Source organism: Oryzias latipes, chromosome 1 (genome assembly GCF_002234675.1).
Source record: "Oryzias latipes chromosome 1, ASM223467v1".
Taxonomy (NCBI): Eukaryota; Metazoa; Chordata; class Actinopteri; order Beloniformes; family Adrianichthyidae; genus Oryzias; species Oryzias latipes.
The window spans coordinates 35,139,960-35,154,728 of record NC_019859.2 but is presented as its reverse complement, the minus strand read 5'-3'; the positions used below and the strand labels follow the sequence as shown (position 1 = coordinate 35,154,728).

Genomic DNA, 14,769 nt, shown 5'->3' with positions numbered 1-14,769 from the left:
AAATTACTTTAGTACCTGAGGATCTTTTTCCATGCCAGCCTGTCTTGGTTTAATACCCTGGATCTTGTTGTAAATGTGAGATTTGTTGATCTTTGTTTGAGGGTTTAAAGCAAGTCGTCCATGGTGTCAATGTAGCAACTTTCTGAGGGATCAAAGTAGAAACAACACTTCTGAGTTGGAGGAATCTGAAAAACTGGCATCTGGGAATATAGTTTTTTTCATGTAGTGATTCAAAGGACACTAGCGCTCTTTTGGAAAAAAGGTCCTGCAAAAATACCAGCCCATCTTTGTGCCAAATCTGGAATGATATGAGATGCTGGGAAAAGACGAGTGAAGCCAAAGTGCTTTCTAAACTGGAACCAGATTTTAAGGGAATGTTTAAGAATCTGGGATGTGAAATGACAGGGATTGGAGAACTCACAGTTTAAACCAGACCAACTGCTGACATGCTATCCCCCTCCATTTAGCCCAGGCTGGACCCTGGCTACTGCCCCATGTTACCCTTGCTACTGCCCCATGTTACCCTGGCTACTGCCCCATGTTACCCTGGCTACTGCCCCATGTTGCCCTGGCTACTGCCCCATGTTACCCTGGCTACTGCCCCATGTTGCCCTGGCTACTGCCCCATGTTACCCTGGCTACTGCCCCATGTTACCCTGGCTACTGCCCCATGTTACCCTGGCTACTGCCCCATGTTACCCTGGCTACTGCCCCATGTTGCCCTGGCTACTGCCCCATGTTGCCCTGGCTACTGCCCCATGTTACCCTGGCTACTGCGCCATGTTGCCCTGGCTACTGCCCCATGTTGCCCTGGCTACTGCCCCATGTTACTCCCGTTTGCTCCCCAGCAGTAGATATAGAGGTTGGTAGGTAAGCTGAGACCTCCGGCTTATCTTGGTATTTCGAGAAACATATTTTTCATTCTTGGAACGTTTCTGCACCGCACGAACGATGATATCATGTTCTCTATTCTTTAGATTTTATTTTCAATATTTTTACTGTTTTCCTATTCAATTTGCTATATTTTCATAATTTAGGACTTTTTTTAAACGTAATTTTATTAAGTTATTTTAATTTTACTCTCTGCTTGTAGATCTTCGATATTTTTTCTTAGTTGTACCACTTTGCTCTCGCAAAATTTCGATTAAAAAAAATACTTTTACAAACTTTATTCTTATAAAAAATATAGACTTGACCCAGATGCCCCCCCCTCCCCCGTGCTGCCCACTCTAAACACCCCTCCTCCCCAGTCTTCCTCCTCCTCCTCCTCCTCTTCCTCCTCCAGGCCACTTGGCCAGATGGTGCGCTCTTTCTTTTGTTTACCCATCGGCCCCAGGTTGACCTGAGCGCCCGTAGCGACAGAGGCATGGCCGGGCCCCCGCAGCCCCTCCGCACGCTGCCCGGTGAGTCCCGGAACCCGCGCGTGACTGACCGCACACGCCTTTGGCGGCGTTTCCCCCAGACTGACCATCCCAGCTCCCGGCCAGCTGTTCCCGCTGAGTCCGTCTCTTTGTTGCCGTCAGTCGGGCATGTTCGCGCGCACGTGCCTCCCGCTGAAACGCGCGCGTCGAGCTACCGCGCGACTTCCGTTGTGACCCACCTGAGGACCGCCGTCGCCACTTTTTATTCGTGATTCCTCAAGCGAACTTGTCAAACAGTGATCGGCACAACCGTTAACTTTATGATTGACAGCTGCTGCAGCCAATGAGAGGCCGCACAGGTCTGTGTACGGCGCCGTTGCCACGGCAACGGACCGACATTCCAAAGATGTGGAGCTCTGAGGGCGGGAGCAATTTCCCAGCACGGGTGGGTGCGCGTCTGGAGAAAAACTTTTCAAAACTCCAACAACACTTAAAAACAAACTTCTACAGGTGTTTCCACGCGCGTGCGTCGTTCTTGTTGCCCATAGAAAAAGCAGGAAAAAACGTTGCTGAGTCACTAATCTGCGTCAGACGTGATCAGGAATGAACCGAGAGCCTCACGTTACTAACACCAACACGTTTAAAGCTCAATGCTGTTCCACGGCACGCGCGCTCACAGGTGCATCTCCAGGTCCCGCCCTCTACCTGCGCGTGCCGTGACGTCACACTGGAAGGTCTTCAGAGCGCGTTCCAATGAAGATCTCCTACTCAAAGGCCCTTCTGAAAACATGAAGATGGTCTCTGCCTTAATGGAAAAGTCTGATCAAAACTGGACCGTACCACTTTTCATCTACACGAGTTAAGGACGGTGACCCGGACAACTGCGTATTTTCTGCAGTGACAGCTGGACAGCGGCGTCTTCTGCTCCTCACTAGAACCTCATGAGGTTCTGAGGTTTTCCACTCTTCCACAAGTTCTACATACAGTTCTGCTGGTCACTTGGGGGTCTGATCATCCAGTCTCTGCTTCAGCTGGTCCTAGACACGCTGTATGGGGGTAAGGTCAGGGGTCATTGCTGGCTGTACCATAAAAGCCACTCCCACTTCCTGAAGTCCAGCTGTGATTATTCTGGCACCATGTGGTGGAGCATCATCATCCATGAACAGGAAGTTGGGGGTGTTCTGGTGGAATTGGGGGATGATGATGGTTCTATGACGTCTCTGAGGTCAGAACCTGCAGTGACAAGAACAAGAACCTGGTGATGCTGGTCCAGACTGTTGCTCCTCCCCCACCAAAGTGAACCCTGGAGACCATGTTGACCTCGGCATATCACTCACCTCGCCTTCTCCAGCAACACTGGTGACCATCTTTTCTGCACGGTGACCCGACCCTCATCCGTGATCGGGACGGCAGACCGTGGCTGCATCGACCAGGTCACATGGTCTGTACTGCAAACGTTCACCTGCAGCGCTCGTCTGTCATTCAAGTCAAAGCGGTGGAGTCGGTTGTGAAGGGTTAGTCTGGAGACCCAGTACCCCTCCCATCTGGTAAACGGCCTGCAGCTGTGTGGCGTTTGCTAAATCGCGTCTGAGGTTAGAGAGTGATAGACCCCAACCATGGTTGGGGTCTATCACTCCTGGGTCTGTCACAAACTCTGACAGTAGTTCTGGGTCTTGATGCAAGTCTGCTGATGACCTGACTGCCTACGACCAACCTGAAGGGTCTTGTTGCTATGAATCAGGTTTAAACGTTGGTTATCTTCGTAGGCAACATGTCTAAAATATCATCACATCTGGTTCCAGCAAATAGAAGTTTTAACTGGCTTTCAATTGTTTTTGTTCTTGCGTTTTTTTGTTTGTCACAGACATCTGCAGATCATCAGCATCAGCATGCAGGTATCTCATCATGGCTGCTCCTCTTGTCTGCAGGTTACCTGTCTGGAGGACTGTGACAGGATGGGGCTGCTGACTGGACGGTGTCAGATCTGAGGCCTGCTTTACACCCATCTGCTGCATTTGGAGCCGCCGCTCTGTTTTTCGAAGCTGCCTGACAGATGAAAGGCTCAGAGCGTCTCTGTCAGTAAAGACAAACTAGAGCTCCCCCCAGGACAAAAGGGGGATTCCTGGTACCATGTCTTGGCAGGTGGAGGGGTCATCCAAGAGGCGCCCCTGTGGCGGAGCTGGACTCAACCTGCCGTCCTCCTCGTCCACACAGCATGGTCGTATTCACACGGTGGAGGTTGCGAGGGGGAGGACAGGCTACGGCTTCACCCTGACAGGTCAGAGTCCGTGTGTCCTCAGCTGCATCCTTAAAGGCAGCCCCGCAGACTACGTGGGGTTGCATTCAGGAGACTATATCCTCGCCGTCAACGACATAAATGTCTCCAAGGCGTCCCACGAGGACGTTGTGAAGCTGATTGGACGTTGCTCTGGCGTCCTGAAGCTTGTCATCTCAGAGGGAGACTGCAACTGGCGACACCACCGGCGTACCTCTGGAGGACGCCACCAAAGCAGCAACACGGCGGCAGCGTCCTACCTGGACTCCTGCTCGAGTGACGATGAGCTGGACGCGTTCTATGAGTATAGCAGCCACAGCAGGTCAGGCGGCGGGGCCCGCGCCGCGCGGGGCAAAGCCCCGATGGATTCAAAGCAGCTGGGCATCAACAGAGCCGAGAAGGTGGTGGCGGAGCTGCAGTCTGGAGGAATCTTTAACATGATCTTTGAGAACTCCAGCCACTCCTCCAGCAGCTCGGACAAGGACAGGCCTGGAGTCGGCTGCAAGTCCAACCCACGTCGCCTGTCCGAGCCGGAGTTTCCTCCGTTCCACTCTCGTTGCCAGAGCAACCCCAACCTTCTCTCCAAGGAGGAGATGGCCCATGTCCTGAATGACGACTCCGTGTTCCTGGAGTCCGACGTTCGCCACCTCCACCTTCAGAACCACGACGAGGGAGACGTGGACGTGGAAGGAGGTGCCTTTGGTCTAGAACCTTGCGAAGACATCGTCAACGTGGGAATGATCGCCGGCTATCTGGGCTCGATCGAGCTCGCCTCCACAGGAGCAAACTTAGAGAGTGACAGTTTGCAGGCCATCAGAGGAAGCATGAGGCGCCTCCGGGCCGAGCAGAAGATCCACTCTCTGGTCCTCATGAAGGTGGGCCTGATGCTTTACAAACCAAAGCCTTTAATTCCATAAAGTTCATCGTGTTTGTATCGTTAACTGACTGTCTCGACGGACGTCTTCCGTCTTTGTCAGAGTCGTCATCAGATGAGTCGTCATCAGATGACGACTCTGGCGAAGACGTCCGTCGAAACATGTTGGGTATGTGGAAAGAACACAACCGTGTCTGATAAAAGTCAAGCAAAACCCTTCATTATAAAGTTGGCAGTTTAAAAAAAATACTTTTTAAATATTAATTCCATTCCATTGCTCGCATCTTCTTTGTTAAAACCAGCCTCTTTGCTGTTTTTAACAAACAAGCAAAGATTTTTAACAAATCAAATTCCATTTTTTATCCCCAAAAAAGTTTAGTTTTTGGCCAAATTAGTTGTGAGATGTTAAAACGCCTTCACGTGGAATCCTCATCCGCTCATTTAAGCACACAGTGGAGTCATCAAATAAGTATTTGAAGCTGATTTAGTTGATTTGCCCACTAAAAAAAAAACCACAGTCTGTCCTCCTGATGGTCGGTTTTTTGGACAGTAAGCTAGAAAATCAAGAAATCCACTTTAAAGAATTTAAATACATTTATTTGTGTTTGACTGAGGAAAATGTGTATTTGATCCCCTGGTAACCATTCAGAGTTTGGTTCACACAGACCCGTTAGACTCTCCTTATCAACCGTCTGTCCCCTGTTTGAACTGATCACCTGTAGAAAAGACACCTGTCCACAGAATCAGTCCATCAGACTAGAGAGCTTTCAGTGGATTTAAGGGAGAAGATTGTAGACCTGCACCAGACCAGACTGGACTACAAAGAAGCAGGAGGTTACCATGACAACCGTTGGTGCAGCATCACCATCAATCCTCCTGTAGGTCTGCGGCTCCAAACCAGACCTGACCTGGTGGGGTTTCTGTGATCATGAGAACAGAGAAATCAGGAGTTAGTTGAGGATCTCATTGGTGATGCTTTACATCTAACATCTAGCAGAGTTTTTTTCAACCAGTGTGCCGTGGGAGATGACCAATTCACTGATCTAAAAACATTTCCCATCTCCAGGATATCAGCTCTGTGTTCATCGAAACAGGCCCTGATAAAACACTGAGTAGTTAGGAATATGAAAGATTGTAAAATACTTTTTTCTTTCTGTTTATTTGATTCCATTACAGACACTTTGATCAGAATGGCGGTACTTTAGTGATTTAGCCGCAGCTTCAACTCTGTTTTTTGGAAAAGTCCCGCCCCTTTAACTGTCTCCACCAATCATTCTTGGAGGCTTAATCATACGCCATCAGTCTGACCAATCAGAAGTGGTTAAAGTCTTCACTTCCTTGTTCAGATTCTGCTAATAAAGTCTCTCAGTTCCAACAAAAATACCAGCTAAAGCTCGTCTTTAGCGGTGTAACTTTCCTCAGAATCCGGTGTCAGACCGTGGAACAAGTGAACAAACAATCAAGCGCTGAGATGGAAGTCTGTCTGGCATCGGCTTCAGTTATTGCACTACATCTCCCATGATGCATTGTGTTAAAGTGACAGCTGAGGTTCCATAAAATTGCATGTTGATAAACTGAAGGGAAAAACAACTACCTGGGTAAAATTTCAAATAATTTAATCAAAAATTATTACTGAAAACTAACTTAACTTTTCTTACAACCTTTAGAAAAAACAGCTGCAGCTTCCAGCTTTTTCTGCCACAATTATCACAAAAATGCACGTGAGATTGTAGGGACTGTATATCAATACAGACTATAGAGTGAAATCATCTCCTGAGCCAGAGAATAGGAACTAAAAGGCTAAATCTTCATGGGAATCATCAGTGTTCAGTCCCGGCTGTTGGTTGTGGCAGGTTGCCGTGGTTACGGGTGCTAACGTGTGTTCATTGCATCTACCAGGTCATGCATGACAGTGTGTGCCTGTGCAGTGACAGGGGTCAGGTGCTGGCCACCTACCCTGCGGAAAAGCTGGCGTTCAGCGCCTGCTGTCCGGACGACCGGCGATTTTTCGGGCTGGTCACCATGCAAGCCACGGACGACAGTGGCCACTACAGCCACGGAGGAGACGAAGAGGGCGGGCTCAGGACCTCGTGTCACGTGTTCATTGTGGACCCTGAACTCTGCCTCCATCAGGTAAAAAGAGCGGCAACAGAAAGCGGCATCACTTTATCAGTAGTTTGCAGTTGATCTGTGTAGTGAAGATTTGAGTTCCTGGGGACTTTATTGGGAGGGTTGCAAAGGCACAGGTGGTCAGTGAGTGTAGTTCTGTTAAAAAGGGGAGGTGCAGGATCTCTGGACGTCTGGGGGGGGGCACAGAACCCCACATCTGTGAAGAGGATTGAGAGGGAAGCTGGAGACGTCAGGGTCGACGAGTGCCGATCCTGTTCAGTGAAGAAGTCACACTTCGCTCAGGACAGCATGGGTGCGGGAGTGTCATGATTAGAGGTCTTTAAAGTCTTTGGCTTTCAGCATGAATGATAATGCCGTAAACAAACAAAAAAACAGACAGTCTAGTGACTTTTCCATGGCGTGGTGATCAGACCTCCACTGAGGGAAGAAAAGCTGATTTTCTGAACTTGATCCTCAGAATCCACATGTTCCAGATGTCCAACACAGACTGTTGACCGTCCATTTCAGGTCTCTGCAGAGCTGAGCGATGAGCTATCATTGCCTGTAAATGAGAACTGGACTGAGTGCCCCCCCCCCCCTGGTGTTTTAAACAGGAAGTAGCCATGTTCTTCAAAGATCCAAAATAGACTTTCATTCTATTGCTCTGCTAATGTTTTTAGCATCTTCTTGATAATCCTCGTCTTTTTTACACATCTTATTTTTCTTTACTGCAACTTGTTCTAGTTCTAAACTGACCAATGAGGTGATACCTCAATAAAAGTAGGTGGCACCTGCTGGTCCCTCATATCCAACGTTCCAAACGTTTGATTGACAGTTTCGTGTACCCGCTTTCAAGAGGTGAGAGTGTGGACTTCCAACAAGCTTACTCTTGACTGGAGAGAGTGGTCGCCATAGAAACAATGACTCAGACCCGTCCGCGTTGTTTGGTTCCAACGTACGTATCATAAGAAAAACGGCAGCTGAATTGACTTTGTTTGGTCGGAGCAGGAAGTGATGTCGCCCACTCGGTCCAGGTCTCACATACAGACTATGACCTTTTGATCATGGGATGCTCCTCCCTCTCGTACCTGCAGGTCCACGTGGGAGTGGCCCGGAGGTTCGGCTTCGAGTGCACCCCCGACCCAGACACTGGGGGGTGCCTTGAATTCCCCCCCAGCTCCCAGCCCCTCCTCCAGTTCATCTCTGTCCTGTACCGGGACATGGGCGACAGCATCGAGGGGGTCCGAGCCCGCGCCTTCCAGGACGCGGACAACGACGCCCAGCAGAACCACAGCACCAGCAGTAACAGCGACAGCGGCATCGGGAACTTTCAGCCGGAGGAGAAGAGCAACCGGGTGCTTTTGGTTGACCTCGGAGGCCCCCACAGCCACAGCCACGTCCCCGGCATGCGCCACTGGAACAGTCCACCTTCGTCCCAGCACGTTTGGGGCCCCGCCTTGGGGGCTGCGGCCTCTCTTCCGCCTCCCCCTCCCCCTCCCCTCCTGAGAAACGGTCACTACCTTCATGACCCCCACCTGGCCGACCTCCCCCACCCTCTCCCCCTAGCTCACCCTGACGTCCCTGGCAGGCAATTGCGAGGCATCCACCCACACCACTACTCTGGGAAGCTGGGAGGAGCGGCTGGGGGCGGAGACAGGAGGGGTGGGGGAGGAGCCTCCGGCCAGGATCCTCAGCGTTGGCTGCCGGTCCACGTGCTGAGAGACTGGCGCCAGCAGCACGGCCACCTGCCAGGCCCGAGCAGCGACCAGGAGTCCTACGCAGAGTCCACCGACGGATGGTCCTCAGCCAACTGCAGCACCCTGCCCCCGCCCATGAGCAAGATCCCAGCCGACCGCTACCGGGCCCCCCTGGCCCCCGGAGACCACCTGCAGCCCCCGGGGGGCCAACACCCTCCTCATCCACCTCACCCCCACCACCAGCGGCCGGTGGCGCAGAAAGATGAGTGGGCCAAGAAGCTCTTCGGAGGCGGAGACCGTGAGCGGAGCCGAGGTCGGCGGGGCGACAGGGAGAAGAAACGGAGCTCCAAGGAGGGGGACAAAAAGGTACGGCGCGCCTCTCTACCTTCATTTCAGCTTTTGTCGTTCAGCCGCTCGGGGATCGGTGTGTGTGCTGTGAGAGGGCTGTGCTAAAACTGACAGGGACCTGAGAAGTCCCAGCAGACCCCCCCCACACACACACACACACATTCCTGCTGTACGGCGAGCCGGTTATTGGCGCCATAAATCCTGTGGTCATCGCTCTGCGCTCCAAACTCCTTCCATGGAAAACCCTCGTCTGTGAGCAGAGCGATCAGCATGACTCGTCCTCTGGTGTCAGATCATGTATTATGCAGCAGACGGACGTCCACTCTCACCTGAGAGCCACCTGTTCTCACCTGAACGAGCCGTCAGAGAAGAGAAGACTTCATGTTTCCACCTGCAGGTTTGCTTTTCCTGACGTAAAGTCCTCTTCTGAATGGAAGTGTCCCGGCGCCCCGCAGGGGAAGAGGGGTGTCCTCAGACAGGGCCACCTCTGTCTTTAACCCCTTGTGTACCAGGTGAGGTCCTTGGTTCGATTCCCCCTAAAACACGGTTCTGCCCTGCAGCCGTCCTGATGGTTTTTGCAGTTCTCCTGTCTTTCTGCACCTTTGCGCCTCTTAAAGGGCAAAAAAAAGTGAGAATCCATTAAATAAAACAAAACACAAGTCAGGGGTATCCAAAGGCAGTTTTGACTTTATTATGGGATGGCCAGGGTGATCTACAGCTTAGCAGCCATTTTGTGATAAAGTGACGTCACGTGACGTCACCAGGGGGCGCCAGTGCATCACAGCAGCTCAGGTGTTCGAGGTTTGGCGGGAAAATTAGGATTTTGCTCGAGCGATCTTAACAACATTTCACAGAAAAGCCCCCAGTTTAAAGGGTCTGAATCATGCAAAATCCCCTTCTTGAGTTTTCATGTGTTTTTCTAATGTTCATTCCTCACAAAAACAAGCCCAGTGTTTTTTTAAGCCATCCATTCATTTCTGAGTATTCTTCTGAGCACCAGCCCCTCCCAATCCACAAAAATGACTGGGGTCTCACATTCACACGTATGAAAGTGAGGAACCGCCCCTTCCAGGAAAAGTCCCCTGCCAGCTCCGCCCCCAGGCTAACACACTAACAACCACTTTCTCCGTGGAGCTAGCGGTGATAAGATAAACTCTTATTTTTTATATGCACAATTTGAAAATCCATCTTTGCAAAAGTTCAGAAGACTGTTGCCGACGGCGCCGCGACAAGTGCTGTCCAAATTCAGTGACTCCTTCGAATGCGGCCAACGAATACGGCCATCTTATTCCCCATTTCAAAGAATGCTCTGCTTCTATGCTGACCATATCCCACGATGCATTGCAGCCAAACCTGGAGATTTTCTGACATAGTGTTGGAAATTATTACACATTTTTTTTATAATTACACCCCCCAAGATTAAAAGTTGGATCAAATAAGCCAGGAAAATGTTGAGCTCCATGCCTGATTCACTACTCCTCTCTGTTCTGGACTCACGGTTGCTAGGCGACGGGACATTCGCCTTTGGAACGTTCGGAATGATCTAAAGGCTAGACGCGCCCATATTCACAGCCGTTAGCATCCGACCTGCCGGCTCCACGAAGGACCCGGCCAACGTCGTCCGGAAAAGCCGCGGCCATTGAAGGACGCAGCCCTTGAATTTGGACCCGCCCACAGGCCCTTAAAGTCTAAAACCACACGACATACAGTGTGAACATCCTGGAAATGTGGGCGTGGTTAACAAAAACACCACAAAAAGTTTGCTTTGCTGATAAGAATGAACTCGTCCTGTTTGTCATCCCCACACGACCAAAGAAGAAAATGGTTGCTATGGAGATAAAACCCTTTGGTTTTATTGTTGGCAGTCGCAGAAGGGGAGGGGCGTGTGGCAGCCGATCCGCCTGTGAGGGCGGAGTCAAAAGGGGGCGCCGAGGGCAGCAGTGGTTAGTTCCTGCAACAAACGCTTGGTTTTTATCGTTTGTTCTCTTGCCTCAGGTTTTATTTATCTTTTTATATGATTACTTAGCATTACATTCAGTTTTTTCCAAATCTGTGATCACTTTAACATATTTATTGAGGACTGTGACAATGTTATAACCCCCCCCCCCACACACACATACTTTCACATACTTTTATTTGCAGCTTTGCATCCAAAAACTTCCTTCTGGGAAGTCTGAGGACCTTTATCAACCCTTTTTACTGAAGTATTCTCTGCTACTGTCGGTCAACTTGATGTGGCAGCTCAGCTGATGAGCTGCTGGATGTTTGTTCAGCTTTTTGCGGGTTCTTGCAATCAATTTAAATCGAGCTGTCAATCATCTTTAGGTAGAATTTTTTTTTTGCACCTCTTGATTCGTCCGAGCAGACTCGGAGCTTGTTGTGTTCTTGCTGCCACATGGGGGCGCTGTTCCTCTTCCCCTGGGAGGCACGGGAAGCAGGAGCAGCATTATCTGGAGGAGGAGGTTATTCAAAGCAGAGTCACAGCTAAAGCTGCATCTCAGGAAGTCGAGGCGTTTTCCTCCTGTGGATGGAATCACAGTCTCCTAAAGCAGAAATCCTGTTTCCTTAAATCCACACGGCCGTGGACAGGCACGCTGGTCTGAGCGCTCACAGCGGTTCTGGAGCCGTGGCGCCCTGCTGTAAACAGGAAGGATGCTTGTGACATCATAATGTGTTTGTGTGATAAGAGCTTTCCACAAAAATGTTCTCCTTCGCGTTTGTCTCGGAAAGGATCTCTGATGTAGTTACACCCAAAACGTGCTCTCCACCACCCCCCCTCGCCCCCACACTCCGCCCATAAAAACCTCATTTTGGCTTCTTAGTCTGATGTTCTGAAGGGGGCGAGTGTTTGCGCTCCTGTGGATGCTGACGGAAAAGGGACGCCTGCAGGAGGACGGCGTGACTCGGTTTCCAGGCAACGCCTGGTGAAATGCAGACATTTGGACAGGTGGCAAACCCACACCGATCAGGACGTGTGTTGACAACAACACAGTTTATTGTCCTAAACTCTGAAGCAAGAGGATAAAAGAATACGTCACACATTACAAAAATATTTTAAATTCATCATAAAAGGGACCTTTTTTATCTTTTCTATGAGAATAAATAAGTCTTTCCTTTAAGAACACAGTATTTGTCCACCATAACAGAATTCCTGTATCCTGATATTTTCTGTATCTATTGTCATGATATTTTTCAACACAAGTAACAAATGAAAAAACAAAACACTTTGGCATTTAGAGCACTAAGGTATGAACCCAGTAGTTAAACATTTTCATAAAATAAGACATTTGTGGTTCGGTCCCGCAGTCGTCCTGGACTGAAGGACCGGATTGTTTTTGCAATTCTTCCTTCTTCCCTGCCACAAACTCAAAAACTCACCAAAACTTACAGGCACCCAGTGAAAACCGATAACACATTTCTGTTGTAGTAAACGACCCCCCCCACCCCCCAAAAAAACAAAAAAAAATGATGACATGACAGCGGGAGAAACCATCAACAAAATCAATGGGGCCAAAATCTCTTATGGGGCTTCAAAAATATTTACAAAATTCAACAATGAAGCCAAAACACGTGTGTTGGTGATATCCTAAGTTTTGAAATGATTATGGGATGGCCATCTTCATCTGCATCCATCTGTTCCTCTGATGGATTCATTCCTGATCCATCCAGGGGCCTCATTAATAAAGGTTGCGTACGCACAAAAGAAGGCGTACGCCACTCTCTACGCAATAGTTGAGATTTATAAAAAGCAAACTTGACGGGAAAATGTGCGGTCCTTCAAGCTCTGACCCAGGCGTACGCACAAAAACGGGTGGAATGAGAAACGGCGACGCCGTCGGCAGATGGAAGAAACACGTGAAAGTGAAAATGACAATCCTGCCTCTCAGAAATAACATGAAGACTTCACAAAGCAAGTCTGACAATTAACAGCTACACCAACACCCGTTGGATCGATCAGCAGTGAAACAAATAAAAAAATCAAATGAAAATTACAACAGAAATTCAAATGAACACATATTTGCAAAAAGAAAAGTGAAATATGTTCTGCAATATTGGCATGTTGTGCAATTCATCCTCATAAATAATATATTTAACAGAACGAAATAATGTACAAAACTGATATTAAAACGTAACTTCACTCAATGTGAAGTAGAAGTTATCGTTGGCGAGGTGGAAAAGAGGAGAAAATGTTGTTTGGAGGGCACAGTGTGGGCATTACTAATGCCAAAAAGGCACGTGAGCGGCAAACGGTGGCAGACGCCGTAAATGCTGTAGCCTCACAACCTCGGACCGTGGTTAAATAAAAAAGAAATGGTCGGACATCAAAGTCGAGGCAAAAACACGTCTAGCGCTGCATCGCCAGAGTGTGTCTGCCACGGGGGGGACACACCGGAGCTGACCCCTCTTGATGAGGGATGCGGCAATAATTGGGGAATCCCTTTTAAGTGGAGTGGTGACTGAGGCGCAGGGGGACGCCGACGCGCCAGATGCACCGGGTGACACACCCCCAAAAGCTCCAACAGGACGGCTGGATGAAGTCTGAACCGGCTCATAAGCCACTCGTCCTGGTTTGCCAGCACGTCTCCTTGCTGTCTAAAGATGCGTTCACTCCGAATTCTTCCATTTAAAACATCTTCTAAGAGCGCAAGATCAGCCATTGTGCGTCATTACGCATTGAAATGGGTCATTTTATTTCCCTCCATTTAATTACATCTGACAAGCTACAGATGTCGGTAATAATCGACGTGGAAATGGGAAATTGATCAGCGCAAATGTAATTTCTTGTTGCTTTCTGAATGGTTGAGACATACGCCATACATTGCTTTATCAAAAATAAAACAAACTAAAGGCAAATGCATGAATACCATAATTCCGTACCTTATGAAGAAATGTTTTACTATGAAAACAACTTTCCCCAGTGGACAATTGATACATCTGTCCGTCCGTCTGTCTAATTGCACCTATATCTGCTCCGCCAGACGGACACATTAACGAGAATCAGTTTTGTACATTATTTCGTTCTGTTAACTATATTATTTATGAGGATGAATTGCACAACATGCCAATATTGCAGAACATATTTCACTTTTCTTTTTGCAAATAAGTGTTCATTTGAATTGCTGTTGTAATTTTCGTTTGATTCTTTGTCTCTTGTTTCTTTGTAAGACTTGCTTTGTGAAGTCTTCATGTTATTTCTGAGAGGCAGTATTGTCATTTTCACTTCCACGTGTTTCTTCCATCTGCCGACGGTGTCGCCGTTTCTCATTTCACCCGTTTTTGTGCGTACGCCTGGGTCAGAGCTTGCGTGAAGGACCGCACATTTTCCCGTCAAGTTTGCTTTTTATAAATATCAACTATTGCGTAGAGAGTGGCGTACGCCTTCTTTTGTGCGTACGCAACCTTTATAAATGAGGCCCCTGGTCATAGACTTTCTTTAGATCTACAAAGACACGATGCAGATCCTCTCAGTTTCTCAAAGAACCTTTGGTCACATGCTTTTGCTTTCTGTCTTCAGGCTGGTCGTTTCCGAGGCTTGACGATGGGTTTCCCTCCTCTCCAGCAGCGCTCCTCAACCAGACGCTCTTTTGGGCGCTCCAAACGTCTGAGCGTTGCTCGATCCCTGGACGACTTGGAGGTGAGGATGATTAACATTCCAATGCTTCCCTTTCCTCTCAGCTGTTAATTAGGGGGTTGGAAGTGCCAAAACCTGGACCGACTTTTGGTATCGCTCCTCAGTTTCTAGCTTGAGGCAAATCTGTGCACAGGTCACTGCTGCTGTTCCTGGTTTTTACATGACGTACAAGACAAGGAATCACTGTAGTTATAAACTTTTGTTATAAAACCCTCCTGAATACAGAGAAACCCATTATCACTTCCACAGTCTATCCATGGATCTCCACAGTCTGATACACTTCTGTACACATGCCATGCTTAGCATGTGATGCCGGGCACATATGAAAAACTTCACTTACTTGCCTTTTTAGGCGGAAATATGACGACAAAGTGACATTTCTTTCCTCTTCAATTAGTATTGTTGTAATGAAAACACTGTCTTTTATCTGCCGTGTCCCTCCAATCCCTTCAGTTGGTAGAATAGTAGAATCA

The 14,769-nt window shown here is 48.7% G+C and overlaps 1 protein-coding gene across 7 annotated transcripts in view; it reads left to right on the top strand.

Moving 5' to 3' along the window:
* The first annotated feature begins 1,270 nt into the window (after positions 1–1,270).
* The window catches only part of LOC101172559 (regulator of G-protein signaling 12), an 86,311-nt gene continuing 72,812 nt past the window's right edge, over positions 1,271–14,769 (top strand). For 3 of the 7 annotated variants that reach the window (XR_002875046.1, XR_002875045.1, XR_002290886.2), the window contains exons 1-5: positions 1,271–1,403; positions 3,290–4,511; positions 6,410–6,643; positions 7,714–8,682; positions 14,180–14,299. Coding sequence is in view for 4 of the 7 variants with exons in the window: in XM_011480649.3 (XP_011478951.1) it covers positions 3,492–4,511; positions 6,410–6,643; positions 7,714–8,682; positions 14,180–14,299 (2,343 nt within the window). In the remaining 3 variants the exon portion in view is untranslated. The remainder of the gene's footprint in view (positions 1,404–3,289; positions 4,512–6,409; positions 6,644–7,713; positions 8,683–14,179; positions 14,300–14,769) is intronic. The other 4 variants (XM_011480649.3, XM_011480647.3, XM_020706199.2 and 1 more) reach the window with 2 other exon arrangements.